Source organism: Peromyscus eremicus, chromosome 1, assembly GCF_949786415.1.
Source record: "Peromyscus eremicus chromosome 1, PerEre_H2_v1, whole genome shotgun sequence".
NCBI lineage: Eukaryota > Metazoa > Chordata > Mammalia > Rodentia > Cricetidae > Peromyscus > Peromyscus eremicus.
In genome coordinates, this window is record NC_081416.1 from 64,258,233 (window position 1) to 64,282,565 (window position 24,333).

Genomic DNA, 24,333 nt, shown 5'->3' on the forward strand with positions numbered 1-24,333 from the left:
GCAGGTACCCAGCAGCATTTATCTATTTGTATCTAGTGATGCCTCGTGCCTTGTATCTATCCTATCGTCTTTCAGTCTCATAGCTGTGTGCCGCTTGGCACAGAGATGCTCTGCTGTGACTGGGGGCTGGGAGACGAGATAGGAGAAGACAACAGCAGCCTCCTTCCTTCTCACAGGCCTTGTGAACTAAGAACCTATTCATCCAAGTGCCCCAGTATTGTGAGGGTAAATTCTGATTAGATTGAGAACTATGGCCGGGGGTGGGGGGCCAGAAAAGGATCCCTCAGAGTGTGCATGTCTGAGAGGCCTTCTAGATTAAGCCATAAGGGCTCTGATATATGCATGGATGAACTGCTGTGTAGGTTCACTGTAGGACTGCATTACTGCAAAGTAGTGAATGAGAGGAGACAGGTTCTACTTGGAGGAGCTAGGGGCCAGTGTCTGCGGTGGCTAGCCCTTGGCATGGGCCAGTTCTGTATGCCCTTCCTTCTGCATCCTGTGATGTAAGCTATTCTGCTGTGCCCTCCCTGATGTGATGGACCAAACCCTCTGAAACTGTGAGCCAAAGAAATTCTCCTCCTTTATGCCGTTGTGCCAGGTGCTAGGAACAGATCAACCAGAGGAGATAAGAAGCAGCCCTCTCCTTCCCGAGGGACCTCCTGCTGGCTATCATGATATGTGACCTGTACAGGAGGTTTGGTGACCACTGCAGGCCACTCAGTGTCTCTTTTATTGTTGAGGTCAAGGGCCACAGAGGCCTGGGGCTCAGCCAGTCTGAGGGAGCCAGGACTTCTCTCCCTGTCACCTACCAACACTAGATACATTGTGTTGATTGTTGACTTTCTGTTACCACTGGTGTTAGATTTTGTTGAACACAGGGGGAGATGGTACAGTTTTGTGTGAGGCCAAATAAACTCAACGTAGCTTAAAAAAAAAAAAAAGCAAGCAAAAACAAAAAGAATCTTTTCAGTTTTTAAAGGGAAGATTAATGAGTCATAGTTATTTTGCTTTTAAGTTGACAGATGATTTTTGGCAACAGAAATCACGTGGTGATTAAAAACGTTTTCATATTTTTAGCTGCAAAATGCTTTCACCTGCCCTAGCATCTGTTGCTTTTATAATGGCAACTTTCTCTTCCATCAGTCAAGGTCACTTTCATTTTAAATAACAGAACAAGTTTATTTCAGAAACTTTATCCGGTGGCACATGGCTGAGATCGTGAGCTCTGTCTTACAGAGGAGAGGCATGAAGGCATGGTCCCCTAAGCATGGTGTCCATCAGCTTTGAGAGGTTCATGACTGTTGGTGGCTTGTGGGGGTATGTTTTAATAGCGAAAGTCTTTTAATTGTCAGGCTACGTTGTCAGCATTGGCGTGTGTGGTCAGGAATACTTCTTCATAGATGGAGGGAAGGCCCGGTTAGCAGGGCCCACTGCAGTCTGTCTCCTGTGGACGGTCTGTAGCCTGGGCACCTGGCTGATGGGAGGAGCTTCTGAATAGGGAGCTGCCTGCGCTTACACACATGATCATGCACACATATCATACACACTTGCAAAAATTAAAAACAAATGAAAATAATTTCCCCATGCCACATGACCCACCAATTACACCATGTTGTTTATCCAAAGGAATTGAAAACATGCCCATGAGAAAGTGCATGCAGATGCTCTTAGCAGCTTTGACCAGAATTGTCAAAACCTGGAAGCCACCAAGATGTCGTCATTCAGCAAGCGAGTGGGAAATAAACTGTGGTACATCCTTATAATGAAATACCACTCAATGCGAAAAAGAAATGTGCTGTTGAGTCATAACAAAGACAGGAAGCGAACTGCAAATAGATCTCTGAGTGGAAGAAAGTAGCTGGACAGGCTACAAATGATGCCCGCAATTACATGATGTTCTGTAAAAGGCCAAACTGTGAAGCTCTGGGATCAGTGGTTGGGTGTATGTGGGGGCAACAGAAGGAGCAGGGTGGAGTAGCTGGGGCTTTCCTGTTGTGAAGTCTGGGATGCTGTGTGGATACATCCTGTGTCTGTCAAAATTCACAAGGTGTACACCAGGAAGGAGCCCATGGAAGGAAAGCTGGCCTTTAGTTAACAGTGTGTCAGTATGAGCTCATGGTTGGTGACATGCAGCACCCTGGGGAAGGTGGTAATGATGAGGGAACAGCCATGGGCTGTGGGGGAGCTCTGTAGTGGCTGCCTAGTTGTTCTGTAAGTGTAATTTTAAAAGACGGCGTGTGTCCCTCTTAGGGAATTTGTAAATATGGAAAGACAGGGCGAGAAAATCAACCATGATTCTGCCACTTCAACACACTCACAGTTGAGACCTTCCTTCATTTTTTCTCCTATGTATGCTTTAAAAAAAAAATCTGACTTCACAGTGCCCAGTACTTTTCTGGATGCCCTCAGATTTCTCTCTCCCTTATGGACATCTCTCCTAAGGTCCAGATTCAGCACTCTGTCTCTGGGTGTATCCAGAACTCAGCCCTCTCCCCTGATTGTTCATGTACAAAAGGCAGCCAGGGTGGGATCATGGCAGGAACTCTGAGCAGACCTCCCCCTCATCTGACCATGCCCACCATTCTGCAGCAAACCTCATCATCTATACACCGGTGTCTACCTGTCTGATGTCCTCAACCAACCCCCATTGTTCACCACTTCACATCCCAGCCCTGTCCACACTGCCCTACACTGCTCTGCTTCCCAGTTTCCTCAAAGCTCCCCATCCCATGGGGTAGCATCTGCCCCAGAACTCTCATCCTTGTTGGTACTTCTTCCCAGTGGGCAGCATGCCTCACTCTCCCATTCTAGAATGATTGGGCCCATGTGTCCTCATCTCAATAAAGGTCAACCTGCTGAAAATTGAGACATACCCATTAGTTCTTCATCCCCCTTGACTTAAACCCAATCAACCTATTTCATAAAACCAACAGATGAGTAGTGTGTCAATGATAACGCCTCCTTTTGGAAAGTTCTCCTGAAAGCAGGCCTTCCTGATTGGTCATTGCTTAGCACCTTGTCAGCCCCCAAAGACAATTGATTGTATGGCCCTAAGGTAGATGTTTCAAAGTGAGTTTGTAGCCTGAACTACTTACTCTATAGCCTTGGTATCTTTCCTTGATTCTGTGTTTGGGGCATCTGGGAGAGCCTAAGTGGGTGCTGATTTCTCCACAGGTGGGCAGCATCCTGTGCTTTGGGAACCCTCCCGCCCTGGCCTACACCACCCCTTTCTGCAGATCCTCCCTACCTTGATTATTTCTGTGTCCTCCCTCCATCATGCACAATCCTCAATGGTCACTTCAAATGACTTACACATATGTGTACCACAGTGACATTATTTCCCTTTATAGTGCACATGTCCTGGATCCTTCTTGGTGGCTTCAGAACTGTGGCACTCCAAGCATCACATAGTGAAGTATGTGTGCTGAGTGATAAGATTCATTCTGGGGACAATGCTAACTGGTCCAAGATGTCATTGAAGGGAGCAGTGAGACTCTTACATTTTGAGGGTACTGTTATCTGAAATGGATGCATGTTACATGTACTGACCCTGGTCTCTCTCCCACAGGTGGTTGCCATAACAGCCTTAAGCCAATCAGCAGTGGGCCCACCATCACCATCACTGCTGCCACCACTGCTGCAGCTGCTGCCATGGTCTCTGTGAATGCCGAGGAACTCCGGGGCCTATCCCCCTCCATTGTGCAGCCCTACCATTTCCTAACGTTGACCCCCATCAGAATCCCCCTCCGGACTGCCACCTTCTCAGGTAGGAACAACACACCATCTGGAAAGGTCATAAACTGTTCCCAGAATCCATCTGGGGAAGCAGGGCCAGCTGGGTCCAGGAGCTCAGTGTCTTGGTCACCATTCTTCATCTCTGGACACATGCTATGGATTGTTGGAGGTCAGATCCAGGAGGGGTATCCAGTTAAGGTTGTACGGAGTTTGCCTGATGTCAGACTACACAAATGCACATGGATTCCATGAAGCAAGGCTTGTGCCTATGTGGCTCTTTGGTATGTGCATGTGAAGAGCCAAGACACCTTTACTAGGAACTAAAGGACCCCAAGACCTTGGTCATTTCCTGTGTGCCACATGTCAGAGTGTAAGGGTGGCTCCCAAGAAGCATTAACTGGTCTAGCTAGTGATATACCAGGTCCCATTGCTGAGCTGCGCATGGCTCTCCATAGTCCTGTGTGGGATTGGAGATAGCTCCTCTGGACATGTGGGAAATCCTGCCCACAAGGCAGGGGAGGAGACAAGAGGTATATTACCCCCTGAATCATTGGTGCTCAGGGTGCTGGGTCTTTTTGAAGAATTGGAGAGGATGAGCTTGAGGCTTCTCAGTATCCTGAAGCACAGAGCTTCGGAGGTGTGTGCTCATGAGTTGTGGAATGGCCCCCAGACCGGCCCTACTACCTGCTGCTGTCCGCATGATGTGCTTACTGCTCTCTGTGTTGTATTTGTTGACTGGTGGCAGGGTGCCCCATGTCCCTGTGCAGTGCTGATTTCTTCAAACGTGATAGCAATGTCAACTTGGAATCTTCCATCCCTGAGTTTTGGTTGCTTTAGTGAGCTGGTCATGTACTGTGGTAGCGCTTGCACAGAAAATCTGCAGGAGACAGGTTGCTACGTGCTGAGCATCCTGCATCAACAAATCCAAAACCGGAAACTCTCAGCACTGATTAGGTGGGAAAATTCTGCTTTGGAAAACTTTGATTATGCATGAAATTGTTAAAAAAACATTATATAAAATAAGCTCAAGCCTACGTATATATTATAGAAAATGAATAAATTCATATTTAGACTTGATGTCTTTATGTGTATGTAAATATTTCAAAATCTTGAGGTATTCCAAAACCAATAGAGTTTGCATCCCAAGCACTTTGGATAAAGAATGTTTAACCATGTCATTAATTACTACATTCTCATCAACAGGAAATATATCACTAGATGAGACACATGCATGTACATACACACATGCATGTATAGGCATATACAATGCACATATATGCACACACACATACATACAAGGCAAAGGTAAATAGCCCATGTTCCAATTTTTTAGTGTGCCCTCAATTACTAATTTTCTTTCTGGCAAATCTAATGTGGTCCTTTTCAACTGGACCTCTGACCTCTGTGTTCTTCTACCAGCCTAATGGATTAGCCAACCAGTAGCATACTGTATTACCCAGAATGAAATCTGCATTCCATTTCAGTGTGCTACTGAGCTCTCATTTAGATGTCATGGGAACAAGCCCTTGGGCAATCTGTGTTTGAAGCCCACATTCCTGCTGTGTGGAGCTGTGGGCTAAAACCCCTCATTCCACTGATGTTTATGAAAATTTATCTTAGAACTAGACATTGTACTGCTGGCTGGCTTCCCTTTCCAGGTCTAATGAAATCCAGGAGTGTCCAAGACAGGGTTTCTTTGGGAGGTGTGGCCACCTGGTTGCATTGGACTGGGTCTCTTCTCTAGCTGGGTGCAGAAGGTTGTTGAGGGGTGTTGGGTATAGTTCTGGTGAAAAGCCATGGCAAGTGTCCCTTGAGTGTCTAAAAGAAGCCGGAAGGGTGCACAGTTTGCCATTGTTCTGGTTAGTTTTATGTCAACTTGACAGACACTCAGGTCATTTTGGAAGAGGGAACCTTAACTGGAAACATGTCCCCACCAGATCGACCTGTGGGCAGCCCTGCCATGCATCGTCTTGATTGATGCTGAGTACAGGAGGTTGCTGTTCATTGTGGGCAGTGCCATGCATAGGCTGCTGCTCCTGGGTGCCATAAGCAAGCAGGTTGAGCAAGCCAGTCTGCAGCACCCTTCCGTGGTCTCTGCTTCAGTTCCTGCCCTTACTCCTTCAACGATGGGCTGTAACCTGGGAGCTGACAGCTGGAATAAACCTTTTCCTCTCCAGGTTACCTTTGGCCATGATGTTTATTATCACAGCAACAGAAACCCTAACCAAGACACCCATCAAGCTGTAGGCCTGTCTCTAAGCCACTTTCAGGAGTCCATGGAAGGAGTGAAGGAACAGACTCTTCGGAGGACCAGTTTGCCTGGAAATTCCTGACACCCCTGCAAATGATGAGCCAGGCTGGGATCAGGAGGAAGGCAGAGCCCTTAAGGGGCTTGGTGTGGGGTGAATTGGAGGAGTCAGGCTTAGATGGACAGAGAAGGCAGGTCTGATGCAGCACGTCCCTTATGTGAGCTTATCCAAAGCCTGTGGTCTTTGGTATATCTGCAGTGAGCAAACGGTTCGTAATGGAGGGCAATTCCCATTTCAGATGATGAGCCTGACTGTTGCTTGATGTAAAAAGCCAGATGCCTCAGAGGCTTCATACAGTTTGGGTTAATGAGGCTCAACTGAGGACAATTTTGCCTCTTAGGGATATCACACAACCACCACTGGAGATGGATTTTGGTTATGTCAGCATGTGGGTAGAGGCTGGGTCCTGCGATCCTCACCTGCCCCAAGTCCTGTCTCCATATTAAACCTCCGGTTTAAATTAGAATACTACTTAATACACTGTGAGACCTTGTACTGGGGTAGGGAGGACAGTGGTGTGTGTGTGTGTGTGTGTGTGTGTGTGTGTGTGTGTTCTGTTAGCTGAAACAACAGAGGAATGTATCTCCATGGAGAGCACTGAGCCAAAGGATTTACACTAAGTCTGCAGCTCTGGTGTGTGTGGAGTTCTCAACCCATACTCAAAGAGCCAGGGACCAGCTCCAAGCTCAGTTCTAATGGGGTTGTCTTCTTCAGTGTGTAATGTGCACAGCCAAAGCCTGTGGTTGCTCTCCACATTCCAGCTACCTGTGGAACTTGTTCCTTTTCTGGACTGTGTGTCCGCCATCAGAAAGCTGTGTCTTTCTTTCCTGTATGTACCCCTCCATATTCAGAATAGGATGTGGATCTGTGGACTCAGCAGCATCCCTGATCCAGCACCCTGCTGGGTCCTTGTTGGGTTGGGAAGAGCTGCTCTGTCCACTTGTGGCATCTAGTGCTGTTGGTTACCTACCTGTCCTTGATCTCACTTGGGGCAGAGGGCAGCCGGCTCATTTGGAGATGTGTCTGTGCTGCTGACAGTGCAGGCATGTAAGGCTGGTGGCTGGAGGAGCCACCTAAGAAAGGAGAACAGAGCAGGGACCCTCCTCCCATCTGCAAACAGGTTTTAACTCACTTCTCACTATCCCTCGGGGTTTCAGATTATAGAAGAAACCTATTCAGGGGAAGATGTCTTGGGTATCACACCTATGGCTCAGTGTTAGGAGGGTAGGACAGAAGGAGAGGTAGAAGATGTGGACTGGAGAAGGCATGCCTCCCTGGTGTTTCCAGAATGGGCTAGCCCTGGCCTGCAGTCACTGGACCACAGTTCTGCTCAGACCTTGCTAAGACAAGTGAGCCAGGTACCAGATGCCCTTGCCATCAGATGAAGAATCCGAAATGGCTTTTCTCCTAAGAATGATAGAGTTTATTTTTAAAGGGTGGCCCACCCTTTCCAAGGCTCTCAAGTGAGAAAGGTGAAATGGGAGCATGGAGAGACTGTCTCTAGTATTGCCAATTACGATCAGATACAAATATTAAAAAGCACCATCTGCCTCAGAGGCCGTTTGCCACCTGTTCTCTCGCTCCTACAACTATTTATTGGTTTAAATTTAGCATGCTGTCTTGCCACAGAACAGCTGGGCAGTGACGATAGTCTTTGTCTCCCAGTGACTTGCCAGCCAAGCCACATACCAAGTCCAAGGCATCTCAGGGCATCAGTGTTGCCCATGGCCTTTCAAATGCTGGCAGCTCTCTCATTATGGAAGTCCACAGCTGCTAGGCTACCTCTGACAACAGAGGGCCAACTGCTTGGGGGTAGAGTTGTCCCCTCTTTTATTTTATTATTTTTTTTTAAGTACACAAATTATTCCTTCCTCTACTATAATAAAAAAGTGTCATAATACATATTACAGTTTTAGATGTTTCCAGAGATAAAAATTCAGAAACCTTGTAGCAATGTAGTTACTGATATCCCCAAACACCTGGAGGTCGCCCTGCCTAGAGGGGATCATGATTGAATATAAACAAGCAAGCAGAAGGCTCTATGTATTTATTATCTCTGATAGGGAGCTCTGTAAGAATGCCCTGAGCATGCATTCCTATACTAAGCAGTGGGTGAGGGGCAAACCTGCCTCTGTGGGGAATCCTGTGGCTGGGATCTCAAAGTGATGGCTTGCTCATGCACTGAGTCCTTCCTGCCACGTTGCCCACCTTGGACCATTATCCCCCAGCACCCCCCATTCCTACTACCTTCCCCAGGAATGCACACACTTTGGGGTCTACATTTGCAGTCTCCACTGTGATCTCCTGCCCACTCTATCCAGAAACTGGAAAGATATCCTCACCCTAAAGGACTCTAGTGCTGGAGACACCTCCCTCCCTTAAAAAGGGCTGGCGGGGCACAGCCATGGATTTCTATCCACCTGTCTCCTCCCACTGCAGAGGTAATGAACCCTTGCAGTCCTTCATTTTGCAGCTTGTGAAATGCCTTCCCCACTTGCAAATGTGTCATCCCTGGGCTGCTGTGTGCTGCCTTGTGGGGCTCTGCTGCATTTAACAGAAACAAGCCACGTTTATAGATTCTTCTGTGACGTTTTTTGCATGCAGTCCTCAGTGTGCCTCTCAGGCCCATGCTTGCAGACCACCTGTTGTCACAGGTTGCAGAGATGCCCCCCCCCCCCGTGTTTGGGACTTGGGGACGTGGTGGGGGGCACTTCTGGAAATACCACAGAACATTCCCACCTTGCTTTCCCAGAAGTGCTTTCCTTCTCTGCCTCTCACCCGGCTCTGCTGGTACCCTTCCCAAGGGCCTTCCCAGGTCTCTAGAGATGGCACATCCACCTTCAGTGTTCCCACAGCCTCATTCTGGACAGTGACTCCTCCAGTGTGATGTCCTGTGTCTCCATGGGTTCCTGTCCTTTCCATAACAGATCTCAATATGTTGTGTGTGTTATACAGAAGGCAGTGCCCTATATCTCCCTTAGTCTTCCAGTAAGTAAACTGATCACAGGGTGCCTCAGAGCAATAATGATCCCATATGCCCAGCCTTTGGCTCAGTAGCTCAGGCTGGACTCCTACTCCCAATCTTAGAGTACTCTCTCTGTGGCCAGCTTGGGGTGTTGCCCTTCCTTTTACTGCTCCCTCCTTATCTGGGCCCTCAAGCACAGCAAGCCTCTGTCTGAATCAGGGCCCTTGCACTGGCCGTTCCCCATGTGAAGGCTCTTCTGTCAGCCTCCCAGTGCCACATATAGCTGAGACAGTGATGGTCAGGGAGGTGGCCTGAGGTCCCCATTCTGCAGTACACTCTGGGATAAATGCCTTTGTTTTGTTGTGTGATGACTCTGGGGACATTTATTGTGGCCTGGAATGATCCTTGGTGTTTATCTTTTGTTATTTTTTCTTCCTCCCCTTGGAATGTCAGCTTCACACATGTCACTTTCCATTAGGTAGAACCAAGCTTTGAAGAGCTGTCTGTCAGTAGCCCTCTACTGAACTGACACGGTTGAGGCCTATCACTGCCTAGTAGGTGGTGTAGACATTGAGTCTGCAGCAGAGAGAGCCCAGGTGAGGGCCAGCATTGCTCTCTATTCCCTGTAGGATAGTGATGAGGGATCATCATCACCTCCTCTGCAGATGTCTATTCCCACTTGGGATGCTCCTATAATGGGAGACGTTAGAAGCAGGGGCACTGGCTTTGAGCCATGGTCGTCCTGGGCATGATAGGGGCCAAGCTCTCACAAAGAGATGGGTTCAGTGACAGCTCTGATCAGGTCAAGAGGAGATCAAGACTGCTGCTCAGTGAGGGCCTTCTAAGCAAGGCATGCCCTGTTTCCTATTCTCATGGGTTCTGAATTTCTAGAATCCAAAATGTTCAGCTGAAAGATTCAAGGGCCCAAGCAGCCCAATAAAGACTCATCCATAAGACCTGTGCCCATGGAAGGTAGAGTAGCCAACACTCAGCTGCCTTTCAAGGATCTCTGGGGCCTTTCTATGGTATCCAATGTCTCAAACCAACCGTAATTGACACCCAATGTCAAGGACCGCTGTGCCAACCTGATGGTCAGGCTGACCTAATGAGGGAACACTGGCCTTGGAGGCAGCTCATGCATGCTATGAAGTGTCAAAACTCCCTGGAGCCTGTTGATGGGCCACCTGCAGGGAAAGGTGGTAGTCACCCTGATGAGACCTTGGGTGGATTATGTAAAAAGGACTTTCTTTTGTGGCCACACAGATGGTCTTCCTTTGTGCATTCCAAATGTTTCTACTCCAGTCTCTAAGGGAGACTGATGTACTCAGGATGTGAGTTTAAATAAAATTTTGAGATATCAAATGAACTGCTTTTCATTTTATTGTATGCAGTTCTGGCATTTAATATGTCTGCAGTACTGTGTGACTGCTTCCTCACCTGAAAGGAAAACTTGTCCATACCCAGTCTGCTCTTTGCTCAGAGGCAATCACGAATATTTCTATGCCCTTGCCTCTGCTGGAAGTGTCTTATCATGGGGCCACAGTGTGCCAGGCTGCCTGTATCCAGTGTGTCCAGGCATCCAAGAATGTTACTTATTTTGTTTGGAAGAATTTTGGTACCAAGGATTTGCTTCTTAAAGTCAGAAGTCTTTTGTCAATTGAAGTTTTGAATTTGTTGAAAATTCTTAATAATTACGTGGTGTTTACTACCAACTCAGATGTCAAGTTTTCTGTGATTTGCTGAGTCAATTTCCAGAAATTTCTTCTTCCTGTGGCACTTTTTGCAGGTCTTGAAGTTTATTGTTAGGAGGTTATTTCTGGGATCCTCCTACCTTGAATGTCTAGTTGTGCTAGGTAGATGTTCTTCAAAAGGCAGGCCTTACTACAGATCAGGATTCAACCCTACCTTCTTCACCCAGGGGTGTTCAGGACACCTCAATCTTCTGTCTAATAGGTGCCCATCTCCACTGGGCTCCTCCCATTGCCTGTTCCAGGATGCTGATGAAGGCCTGCACTTCCTGCTTCTTTTTTTTCTTTTATTCTTTTCTTATTCATTACATTCTGACCAGTTTCCCCTCCTTCCACTCTTCCCAATTCCTCCTTACCTCTCTCCCCAAGATCTACTCTTCCTCTATTTCCCTTAAAAAAAGCAAGCCTCCCAGGGATATCCACCAAACATGGCCTAACAAGTTACAATAAGGCTAGACACAAACCCTCATATCAAGGCTTGACAAGGCAACCCAGTAGGAGGACCAGGGTCCCAAGTGCAGGCGAAAGAGTCAGAGACTCCTCCACCCCCACTGTTAGAGTCCCACAAGAGCACCAAGCTACACAGCTGTAAGGTATTTGCAGAGGGCATAGCTCAGACCCATACAGGGTCTATGATTGTCATTTCAGTCTCTGGGAGCCCCTAGGAGCCTTGCTTAGCTGATTGTGTGGGGTATGTTCTCCTGGTGTCCTCTACCCCTCTAGCTCCTACAATCCTTCCTCCCCCTTTTCTGAGGGCTTCCCCTGATTCTGCCTAGTGTTTGGCTATGGGTCTCTGTATCCTCTCCTATCGGTTGCTGGTTGAAGCCTCCCTGATGACACTTGGGCTAGGCACTGATCTATGAGTATAGCAGAATATCATTAGCAATCATTTCATTGACTTTTTTTCCCCAGTCGTATTTGGTTTTTATCCTGGGTCTCTGAGCTGTCCTGCCTCTGGTTCCTGGCTATCCAGGCAGTGTCAGACATGGGCTCCCTCTCATGGTGTTGGCCTCAAGTTGGACCAGTCATTGGTTGGCCACTACCAGAAGTTCTGCACCATCACCCCAGCACATCTTGCAGGCAGGACAGATTGTAGGTTGAAGGTTTTGTGGCTGGGTTATTATTTCCCAGTCCCACTGCTAGGAGCTTTGCCTGGTTATAGAAAATGGCAAGCTTGGGCTCTGTTCCCCACATTGCTAGGTGACTTTGCTAGAGTCACTCTTGTAGATTCGAAGGAGTTTCCATTGCATTATGTTTCTACATCTCCCCCAAATGCTCCAACTTCCAGTCTCTCCCAGTATCCTCTCCCTCTGTCCCTCCCACCCCTGCCTGATCCCTCCTGTTCCCATCCCCACCTGCCCCCAGTACATTCACAAATCTATTCAGTTGCTGTAGATATCGCTCTATATGCTGTGAATGTATTGCTCTGATTGCTTAATAAATAAAGTGCTGATTGGCCAGTAGCCAGGCAGGAAGTATACTATAGGCAGGATAAACAGAGAGGAGGATTCTGGGAAGTGGAAGGCTGAGTCAGGAGACACTGCCAGCCGCCACCACCATGAGAAGTAGGATGTAAAGATACCAGTAAGCCATGAGCCATGTGGCAAGGCATAGATTTATAGAAATGGGTTAATTTAAGAGATAAGACCTAGATAGCAAGAAGCCTGCCATGATCATACAGTTTATAAGTAATATAAGTCTCTGTGTGTTTACTTGAGTCTGAGCAGCTGCACTGCTTTATTTCCCCTTCCCAGGGAGATCCATGCATCTCCCCTTGAGCTCTCCTTGTAACTTAGCTCCCTGGATCTGTGGATTGTAACATGGTTATCTTTCACTTAATAGCTAATGTCTACTTACAAGTGAGCACATACCAGGTTTGTCTTTCTGGGTCTGTGTTACCTCGCTCAGGATGATCTTTTCTAGTTCTGTCCATTTGCCTGCAAATTTCATGATGTCATTTTTAATAGCTAAGTAATACTCCATTGTGCAAATGTAACACATTTTCTTTATCCCTTATTTGGTTGTGGGACATCTAGATTGTTTCCAGTTTCTGGTTATTATGAATAAAGCTGCAATGAACATGTTTGAACAAGTGTCCTTGTGGTAGGATGGAGCATCCTTTCAGTATATACTCAAGAGTGGTATAGCTGGGTCTTGAGGTGGATCAATTCCCAATTTTCTGAGGAACCACTATATTGATTTCCATAGTGCCTGTACAAGTTTGCACTCCCACCAGCAATGAAAGAGTGTTCCCCTTGCTCCACATCCTCACCAGCATGAGCTGTCACTTGCATAATCTCTGATGCCTAGCACAGATTCACACAATCAAAGATTCTGTCTTATGTTTTACTGCATGTATTTAAACCATGCAATGTGTTACAAGGTATGTAGGAGCTGGATTTCTCCAGAAGTAACTTGGAACATAAGTGGAAACTGATCAGAAAGAGTGGGAAATGGGATGTATTCAAAAGTTTGCAGCTTCCTGCAAGCAAAGGGACCAGGTTGGGACTCAGGCTGCTCAGCTGGCAGAGCCTCACATTTTCATTTGTTTCGTTCTAAGAACTTGGGGTGGCTCAGTAAGGACAGAGTGCCACCTTGACACCAGTGGCCTGGAGCTCAGAGAATAAGGTTCTGGGGCTCATGGGTCTCCCTACCCTCCATGCTGCTGTCATTAGAAGTGGTGACAGGGATCTGGATTAATTTCTTACCCACCTGTAGTTTTGAGTTTTGACCCTTCTCTCTGCCTCTCTCCAGCTCAAGCCCAAACCTGGCTCTGATTCAAGGAACAGCCAGGAATACATGTAGAGTGTCAGACTAACTTTGGAGACAGCTTAGACCACCTGCCCTGTCACAGCTGTGACAGGTTGCTGGTGAGGACGGCCTCCAGGTCAGCAGTTGGCACACCGTCAGCATCTTTCTGGCTGCCGATTCCTTTTCATTCTGTCATTGTTTCCCTGGGTGTTGATGTGGTAAGTCCTCATTTGGACACAGTGGGAAGAGTGAAGAAGCACAGATCAAAAAATTAAAATGGCCTCAACTCCATTCACCTTAGGTGAGTTCAGGTGTCCCCTCCAGCACAGGCCGCACATGAGTGAATGGTAGGGTGTGTTCTGCTCAGACACTGCCTTTGCATTTCATCTTTGTAGTGGCTTCTTGTCAGCTTCACAGGATCCGGACTCTCCTAGAGACAAGCCCCTCACCACACTTTGAGGAATTATTAAGCCTCTGGCCACACTGTCTGTCTGTGAGGGATTATGTTGATTAGGTTAATTGAGACGGGTGGTATTTAGGTCCTCTGCTTCCTGATTGTGGTTGTGATGTGACCAGCAGCTTCAAACCCCGCTGCCTTGACTTCCCTGTCAAGACGGATTGTGTCTTAACCTGTGAGTGGAAATAAGCCCTTTCTTCCTTGAATTGCTTTGTCAGGGTGTTTTACCATGGGAAAACAAACTAAGATAGCCCCTTTAAAATGATGGTCTGTAGACTTCAACAATAAGCCCACACTGTCAGCCTCCACCATCGTCCTCCTGGATATCTGTAGGATAAGGTGGCAACCAAGAGCAGGTGGGCTCTGGTGGGCTGTCTCAGCTTTGCCCATCCCTCATCCGCCCCATTATCAATCACATGGCCAATGTCCATGTATTTCTGTTGCTGTGATAAAACACCATGGCCAAGTGTCTTAGTCAGTGAACCTATTGCTGTGAAGAGACACCATGGCCATGGCAACTTTTATAAAGGCAAACATTTAGTTGGGGTGGCTTGCAGTTTCAGTGCTTTAGTCCATTATCATTATGGCAGGAAGTGGGGCAGCGCACAGGCAGACATGATGCTGGAGAGGTAGCTGAGAGTTCTACATCTGGATCAGCAGGCAGCAGGGAGAGAGAGCCACTGGGCCTGGCTTGAACATTTGAAACCCCAAAGCCCGCCCCCAGTGACACTCTTCCTCCAACAAAGCCACACCTATTCCAACAAGGCCATGCCTTCTAATCCTTGTCAAGTAGTGCCACTTCCTAATGACCAAGCATTGAAACCTATGAGCCTATGGGAACCATTCTTATTCAAACCACCACAGCACGGCAAGCTATAGAAAGAAAGGTTTGTTTGGGTTTATGGTTCCGGAAGGGCAAGCGTTCATCACCATCATGGCAGGCTGGCATGGCAGCAGGTAGCAGGAACAACAGTTAAAGCCACATCTCCACTGGAAAACAGGAGACAGAGAAAATTAACTCTAAATGGCGTGAGTTGGGTTTTTTGTTTTTGTCTTTTTTTTTTTTTTTTGAAATCTCTAAACCTGTTCCAGAGAACAAGGCCACACTTCCTAATCCTCCCTAAATAGCCACCCAGTGGAGACCAAGTATTCAAATGTCTGAGACTATGGGGGTCATCTCATTTAAGCCACCACAGTTCTGTTGCTTTCCTAGAGACTTAACCATGTGACCCTGGAGTGTGCTCCTGTCTTCGGATGCCCGGTGGGTATGGACTGCCTGTACAAGCAGAGCCATCCTTGTGCAGGGAGGCTTCTGTTTGACTTATGCTCTGAGAAAGTGCCAGGCATGGCTTTCTGTCCCCAGGTTCTTACCTGCCAGTGTGAATGCTTTTGCTTTTGCTTCCTGTGATGGTTTGAGAAAGAGGGGCCGGGATTTGAGGCTCTGGATCCACAAGCTGCCCACGTGCAGAGCCAGTGTGTGCACTCAGTCATGCAGGTGCAGCTCTGAGCCAAGTTGAGCCAGGGGAGGCAGCAGGATGGAACCATTTTCTGCTTCAACTGGGGCCCTGCACCATATGGCCAACTGTACAGGAATAAGGAAAATGTCTGAGGCTTTCTCAGCAAGAACAGAGATTGTGACAATCACCAAAAGAAAGAATACACTTCCACTGCCGGGACCTGGTGTGCTTGTGTCTATGGAAGGGGTGGTCATCCTTAGGAGGCTGTATGCAACACTGAGGAACTGAGGGGAAGCTGTCTTCTGGGGTCTGGAAAGATCATATGCTGGTGAAAGCTTCCATGCCTTTCCAGAGCTCCTGCTTTCCTCTGTTCCTTCCTCCAGTTGAGTTGTGTTTGCTAATGGGGCAGAACAGTGGATTCACATCTGTTTAAGATAATGGGCTTTTCTGCAGAAAAATGCAGAGAAAAATCTGACTCTTCTTTGATAAGTAATTTCCTTCCTTGTCTGCCCAGTAAGTCAGTCAGCCACTCACCACTCAGGAGCCCTTGCTGCAGAAGTCTGGATAATCCGAAGTGAGTGCAGGGAGGCCACCTCTTCCCAGGACACAGTGGCTATCAGTGGGCCAGGCCACTAGCCCTGATCCTCCCTTGGGATAGTTCCCTCAGGAGCTGGCCTGGGGTGTGATTAGGACCTCAGAACAAACAAAACCTCTGCAGGGCAGTAGGCTCAGTCCTGCTGGGGATTTGGGCAAGTCTTAACATCTGTTGAATGGCCTCACTCTCCGATCCAGGGGGACACACTCTTTCCTCTTGTGTGTCTATGATAAGGGCAGCTGCTGTGCCTCTGGAATGCATCTAGGTCAAAACTCCTTCCCAGACAGACATGGAAGGGAGGCAGGGCGATCCTGGGAAGAGAGGATTAGCTTGTGTTGGTTCTGTTAGAACTTTGCAATATATGGCCAGGCCATATGAAGCCATGTGGGTGTGAATTTATTAGTTCTTGGGCAGTCACTTGAGCAGGGAGGTGCCATAGTGACTGTGCAGATGGGAGAGAGATGCCAAAGGCTGGGACCAAGCAGATGGTGGAAGGTGCTGTGGAGAAGTCGGATTTGGATCAACCTCATTTAAAGGTACAGGCAGCAGGCTTGTTAGCAGAATGTTCAGGTGTGAGAGCAGTGTGGAGTCAAAGGTGATCACCAAGATGTCACTCTGAGCAGGAAGAATGCATTGATTCCTGGGCAATCTGGGTTCTGCTCATATGGAGCAGAGTGGCCTTTCTGTCCCTGATTCTTCTTGTGAGTGCCAACTTCCTCTCCCTTCCTTAAACAAGATTCCTCTAAGTAAGATGTGCATACCTGCCAATCAAAATCTCTCTCCCAATTTCTTTTGAACTCAGTTCTGGCAAACTTTGACCTTCCCATAACCTTGAAGCTGCTCCTGTCAAGGTCACCCGCATCTTGTGTTTTCCTGTTTCTAAAGGGCACATTTCCTGTGTTGCTATTACAGACCCTTTGTCAGCATCTGACAGCGTTCATCACTTTCTTCATCGTGTGTGTGTGTGTGTGTGTGTGTGTGTGTGTGTGTGTGTGTGTGTGTGAGTGTGTGTCTACTTTCTACAACATAGCTGCATAGGTGGACCTAACTGTAGACAGGTAATTAAGGTATAAGTCACATATCTTACAACTCACCCATTTGCAGCATGCAATGAGTGATTGATTCTAAAGCCAGGGTCAGGCACCTATCACTACAAACAGCATCAGAAAGTCCATGCCTGAAAAGGAGCCATCATCCCCTTCCCCACACCATGCCTGGTCAGGTCAGCCCCACTTTGCTGTATGCCGTATTCCATGTCCTGAGCTGCTCCCTCTCTTCTCTCTACATGAGCTGAGCAGACTCAGTCCTGGGGTCCCCTTTCCCAGTCCACACTCTACTACCACAACTCAGCTGTCAAAACTACCCTGTCTCACAGCTTCAGTCACTACCCCACAAATTCTGCTTGGCCTGACCCCTCCCCTGACTCCAGACTCACATGCCAAGATGTCTGTGTGACATTGCCACTGGCATATTTAATGTCCACATTGCATCAAATGGATCCCAAACTGCATTCAAACATCTTTATCATTTTATTGAGTAAGCTATAATTTTTATTGTACTCATTTTTCTCAGGTGACATCTGGGGAAAAAGGATAACAGAAAGGGGCTCTCTGGCATGGAGAATGGAGATGATCAAGCTTTGCAGAGTGGCTGTGGGGCAGGGCAGGGTACAGGTTCCTGGAAGCTCATGCCAGGACTCTAATAGAAGCCTACTGGAAATAGGGAGGAGCCTGTGGCATCTGCAATGTCAGCTTTGTACTGTGGATCTGGTGTGGCCGCTATTAACCTGTCAGCATATAGTCACCAGTTTATGGAAGATTCATGTGAAACTGCAAACATGTCCAAGACAAGCAACTAGCTGAAAAGTAGCCAAGGGTGTGAACAGACATTTCTTTAAAGAGATGTTTCAATGTTGGGTGGGAACGGAAAGAAATACTCAGCATCATTAGCCACCAGAAAAGTGCCAACGAACACAATAATAAGATACCATCTCACCCTTCATCTTAGTTACTTTTCTGCTGCTACAGTAAAACATCATGACCAAGGCAGCTTATAGAAGGAAGAGTTTATTTGGACTCATGGTTCCACTGGGTGAGATGGGAGAAGAGGACAAAGGAAGACCCAGGGCTCCTTTTCAGGCATGGACTTTCTGATGCTGTTTGTAGTGATAGGTGCCTGACCCTGGCTTTAGAATCAATCACTCATTGCATGCTGCAAATGGGTGAGTCGTAAGGTATGTGACTTATACCTTAATTACCTGTCTACAGTCAGGTCCACCTATGCAGCTATGTTGTAGAGAGTAGACATACACAGACACACACACACACACACACACACACACACACACACACAGAGAGAGAGAGAGAGAGAGAGAGAGAGAGAGAGAGAGAGAGAGAGAGAGAGAGAGAGAGAGAAAACTTCATGTGTGCAGAAGGGAGACACTCCAGATCCCAACATTGAAACATCCCTTCTGAGGGTAGAAAAGGCAAGAGTGGTCTGCCTTCAGAAATGCTTGTAGGATCTCCTTCACTTCAGTCCCCTAGAGGGCCAGCACTTGGAGGTACTAACCAGCCTGTGGCTGCCTTGGAAACCAATAAAAGCAGAGCTCTACCCACCTTAACAGGAAAAGCCAGGAGAGGGAGGGTACTGTCTTCCCACCTTTCATCCTCAGTTCTTTGGGAGACTCCAGCACTTGGGGACTTGGCAGCCTGGATTTCCCAGAAATGCCCATTGTTTCTTCCAGACCAGGAAGCATCCCTGTTAGTGGATCAGGGCCATGATCCTCGCTCCTGTGTGGCTCCCTCCTTTGTTTATGCCAGGAACACAGAACAGCTGAGTAAAGATGACACCGTGTCCCCAGCATGTCCCCAGCCCTGAGGAGGAGTGAGAGGAGCAGCCTGTGTGCTTAGAAGCAGACTAACCAGGGTACTGGCAACACGATGTCCAGAGCTATCCACCTGCCCACCCAATGGGGACTTCTTGCTCAGGCCTCTTGTAGGGTTAAGTCTGTCCCTCTACAACTCACTTAGCCTTGCTTCCCTGACCTGATGAAAATGTCCCAAGTCCCCCCCCCCCTTTCCCCCACACTCACAGCTCTCCATTCCTTGTTTCCAGCTCTGTACTCAGGCAGCTCTGTATCAGGACTGTTTAACTACTAGCTGACTGGAATCCATCACTCCAGTCACTTGGGAAGGGCCCACTCCAGTCCTGGCCACTGGGCTGGAGGTTTCTACAGGGGATTGGTGTCCATGTGGTATGGCTAGTGGTTGTCTGGCTCTGCTGAGCTTTACATGCCTGCCATGGATGGCAATATGGACGGGTAGTGTGAGATGTCCTAATGGGCATAAGGGCACCGAAGAACAAAGGAGCTCGTGAGATAACCGGGCACTCAGGGAACTAAAACTAGTTTCAACCTCTTGGGTTTTATTTTTTTTAATTTATTATTTTAAGCCTATTAACAAGCTATAATGTTGGCTGTTATTCCCCAAAATAATTAATCATAGACAAACTCAGAATTCCAAAGAGGTTAGGCCAGGCAACCCCACCTAATGGATTAAATACTGTAATTAATATCGCTCCGGTGCCTCCTCTCCTTGGACTCTTTAATTACATTCTGCAGACTATTTTCCAGCCTGTGGCAGAGTCACGGTTTCTGCACCCCAGGCTGGTGGCAGTCATACCAATGAGCCCCTCCCAGGGGAGCTCAGGCCTGGCAGGCTTCCATCAGCTCAGGTCCATCGCCAAGAAGACCGTGAGTCCTTTGACAGGAGGATTAGTTCCTGTTGGGTGTAACTGACACTGATGGTCCCATGGTGTGGCTTGTGTCTGCAGCAAGAGCTTTCCAAGCTTGTCCTAGTGACACTGCCACAGCCCCACAGTGTTATCTCCTTCTTTGTGTTCTGTCCCCCACCTGGGTTCTTCTCTACACTTGACTCTTCCTGTTATCATATTGCTGCTCTCCGGAGTGTCGAGGGCAGGATGATGTTGGGCCACTCTGAGCAGTAGTTGCAGAGCAAGCTGGATTCCTCACAGGAAGAGACGTTCAGGTCACCAGGCTATCACCAAGCTCCTCTGTAGGCCGGAGCACCTGGATCATTTGCTTAAACAAGCACTTTGCTACTTCCCTACTACACTGTAACCTCAACGACAACAGTATTTGGAAGCCTCTTCAGCCAGCCGCTCACTCTGACCTTACCCTGATCTTAACCTCTATAAGAGTGTGTTCATCACACTCTGACACGTCTGAGACCACAGTCTGGCCGTGGCCAGTGGGGACTGAAGCATAGTGGGGAAGCTGGCTGAGCTTCCTGGAGCTGTTCTTCCCAGAGCACCTGAAATCTAACCACCTTTCCGTACTACGGAGAGCAGAGCCCCACACTCACATCCATCACACGTGACCACTCAGTACTACAGAGAGCAGAGCCCCACACTCACATCTATCACACGTGACCACTCAGTACTACAGAGAGCAGAGCCTCACACTCACATCCATCACACGTGACCACTCACCTGGGTTCCTACATTGCAGGGAAACTTCTGTCTCTGTGTGTGTCTGTCTCTCTCTCTCTTTCTCCCTCCCTGCCTCTCTCCTTCCCTCTCAAATGCCTGAAGCCCCTGAGGCCTGAGCCTTTGACAAGGTAGAATGCACGCAGCTCTTCCCCTGGAATTTTCTTGGCTTTTTATATTTATCTTAATCGCATGAACCACACTCATGGGGCTGAAGACCGAGGGTCTCCTGCCTCAAGGAGTCCCTGAGCCCCTCCTCTCTTAGCTGGTGCTTTTACTTTATTCTTTACATACTAACTAGATTGTTGAGATCTTTGAGAATTAGTTTGTCACCTTTGAACACTCGCCCTTGGCACTCAGTGAGAGATGAAGTTCATATTGACTGTTGCCATATAAGGGAGTGATCTCCTTCTAGGTACCAAGACATCCAAAGCAGAATAATCCGTAGTAGCCAGTTCTGTGACTCATGCTTCGTGGGTCAAATGGAGTTCTCTGGGGCATGGGTGTTCTCCTGCTGATACCAGTCACCAGCTTCTGGGTTTGGTTCACATTAGACTCAACAAAAGGCAAACCTACATGTGAGTCTGAGATGTGCCTCTCTTAGAATCCCAGCAGTCATAGGCTTAGACCTCTGTGGGGCTGTGCTTGAGGGCTTCTTAGTCATCACTGCCTTTAGCTGAAGGGCCTGCTAGACTCCAGCATCAATTTTCATTTTTACAAGGTCTTGTATCTGGCCTTTGGTTCAGACCTCATTCCACTTTGAGAATCACTTACCAACAGAGGGTTCTGTAGCTTGGGTATGGTTGAGCTTGTCTCCCAAAGGTGCTATGTGAGAGATTTGGCCCTCAGAGTGGCAGACTGAGAGGTGATGGAACCCTTAGAAGTCGGAGCCTAGTGCAAAGTAGCTAGGTCGATGGGAGACCGCCCTTGGAAGGAACTGATGCTTTTCTCATTAGTTCTCATGGGAGGGCAGTTGGAACAAACAAACAAACAAACAAACAAATAAATAAAAAAAAGAGAGAAAGAAACACCAAATAAGACAGGCTCTTTTCTTTCAGACCTCCTGTCCCTCTCTAGGATCTTCCACTTCCTCACATTCTCACCATCTTGCCATTCACCATGATGTGATACAGCCGGGGACCCCTACCCGAGCCTACACAATGCTCTAGTACTTAGGGTACTATAAAGTACCCAGCCTTGGGAATTTTGGAAAATGTGCTAAGACAAGAAGATAGGAAACAAAAGCCATTTTTCCCTAATTCAGCAAGGCTTAGTCGCTCTGCATTCGACCAGCAAAGTGAGCAATCCTTTGTTTGGTTTATCAACTTACATCTAACTGTAGGCAATCTACAGAAGCCAGCTGACATCCTTAGGATGTCCTGGAAGCCACCTTCTAAGGTCTTCAAGTCGTCATGCTGGGTCCTCCAACAGTAGCTTGGCTGACTGTTTTGAGGCCACCTCCCATGGAGCTCTTCTGCTTCTGAATTTTCCTTCCTCACATTTAGGTTTACCAGAAGTTTCCTCACAAATTCTCCAGCATTCATTTCCTACTGAGTCCTGAGGGAAAGTTTTGTAGTAACTTTTTTTATGTTCAGCTTGAACTGTAGTTCTTTTCTGTATTTGTTTTTTGTTTGTTTGTTTTTTGTTTTTCGAGACAGGGTTTCTCTGTGTAGTTTTGGTGCCTGTCCTGGAACTCGCTCTGTAAACCAGGCCGGCCTCGAACTCACAGAGATCTGCTTGGTTCTGCCTCCCAGGTGCTGGGATTAAAGGCATGTGCCACCACTGCCCAGCCTTTTCTGTATTTGTTTCTGAGCCAGGCACCCACAATTGTATAATAAACACCCCCAAAACACAGTGGCTCAAAACAACCTCCGTGGCTTACCTTTCTGGTCCCACATACTGGGAATGGGCTCCTTAGGGCACTTGGCTTGCTGGCTATATGCTGTGATGCCTCTCTCTCAGCTGTGATGTTTTGCCTGTAGGCTGAAGGACCCAGGGTGGTATCACTGACCAGCCTGAATGATCATGTGCCTCTCATCTCCATGGCCACATTTCTCATGTGGAGGTTGAGATATTAGCTAAGATAGAGTGATAAGGTTGAGAATAAGGGTGACCAAGGTGGAATGGCAGGCTTTTATTGATTAGCCATGGTGAGCTGAAGTTTGGTAATTTTTCCATTGGTCATGGGTACAGTTTTGAAAGATAGTTTTTCTTCTTTCATGAGAATATTTTGATCTAGTGGCTTGCTATTTAACAGGTGGTCAAGTTGGCCTGGGAGATGAGCAAATAACTCCAACAGTGTTTCTGTTTGGAATTGTGGTAAGTCTGATGGGCTTTCAGATAGTTCAGTGGAAAAGACACAGGGTAGCTCCAATGGGCAATGGGCCAGGTCAACCTGTCACAGTCCTCAGGGAACCATGTTTTAAATGACCAACATGTCCACAAGCAGAGCCAAACAGAAACTGACCTATAGGTCAGGGAGGTAAACGGGACAGACACAATGATGGTAGAGATGCCTCCTCACCCCTTTCCAGTCACCCATCCACCTGTGGGACCAACCAAAGACTCAGCATTTCTGGCGAGCATGGCTTAAATTCTTCAGATGAGCCTGGACAGCTCTTCTTATAACCCATGCAGCAGAGTTAGGGCCCTAGAGTACAGCTGTTCGGAGGAAATAACCTATTGCTCAGCTGTGTGTTTTTCAAGTCAACCCAGAGCAAGTGCTGGGATTTTGCTGTGGCGGCTGCTCTGACTCTAGGGCCGTGGGACAGATTTGGTGGCACAAGGGTCTTCCTCTGTAGCAGTCTTCTCTGTGTTCACTCCCTAATACTGAGAGATTTGGGGGTCTAGTAGAGGTCGTTTGTGTAGCTATGTGGAACCTCACCAATTTTCACTTGGTTCCAGATCTGAAAACATTCTGGCCAGTGGCCTAACTCTGGGTTTTCTGGCAGAGCAGTTGAGAAGGTTACAAGGATGAAAACAGAAGAAAACACGAGGTGTGCCTTTAGTGGGTAACAGGCATGGGTCCAGGGTTCATTGCCTTGTCCCCTGGCACCTGTCTCTGTTTGGAGTGGTTAGAGGGACAACAAGAGAGGACAAGCCCAACCCACATACGACTTCAAGTTTCTACTAGCTACTGTCCCACTGGCAAGTGCAGGCCTGCTGGTCACACCTGGGGTCAGAGAGGGAGGGGCATGCAGAAGGAATGGGCTCAGAGAGTTCTACTCATCTTAGGGACCATCATTGATGACCCAGTCTCTAGAATGAAGCCCTGCATAGTATCCCACACAATCATCCTTAGTTTCAGATATTTAATGACTAAGTGTCCTCTAAATAAATTGTAATGAAAATAAAAACACTTAAACTTCACGTTCTCTATCCATAAAGTGATGAGCATCTTCTGTAGAGTGGTGATTCTCTTGCCTGTAACTTGAGGCTCTGTTGCAAATTGCTATTTTCTATTATAAATCTGCATTTTCTAGTACGACTGTTTCCATCTTTCTGAGGCCTAATTTCTGCTGCTATGCTTTGCTTTCATATTTTCAAGTGTGCTAATAATTACATTCTGCCTTAGACATGCCAACAAGTTTTATGGTTTTGTTCACAGACTAATCCCACAAGTTAACAAATAGGCACATTTTGATAATATGACTAGGTAGATGTCATTCCACTGAGAACCACAATCTCTGTGACAGTGTTTGCATCCAAGTCATATGGACACACCTATTCATCTCTTATGTGCCTAAGATCATGCCATCCTCTAGGCTGTGAAAAGATCAATGCCTTAGTTCTTTAGACACTTCATTTGCC

The 24,333-nt window shown here is 47.5% G+C and overlaps 1 protein-coding gene across 1 annotated transcript in view; it reads left to right on the forward strand.

The window, feature by feature from the left end:
• Positions 1-24,333, forward strand: part of Tcerg1l (transcription elongation regulator 1 like) — a 194,801-nt gene that overhangs the window by 31,874 nt on the left and 138,594 nt on the right. The window contains exon 4 of the mRNA XM_059250417.1: positions 3,569-3,766. Within this exon, the coding sequence (XP_059106400.1) occupies positions 3,569-3,766 (198 nt within the window). The remainder of the gene's footprint in view (positions 1-3,568; positions 3,767-24,333) is intronic.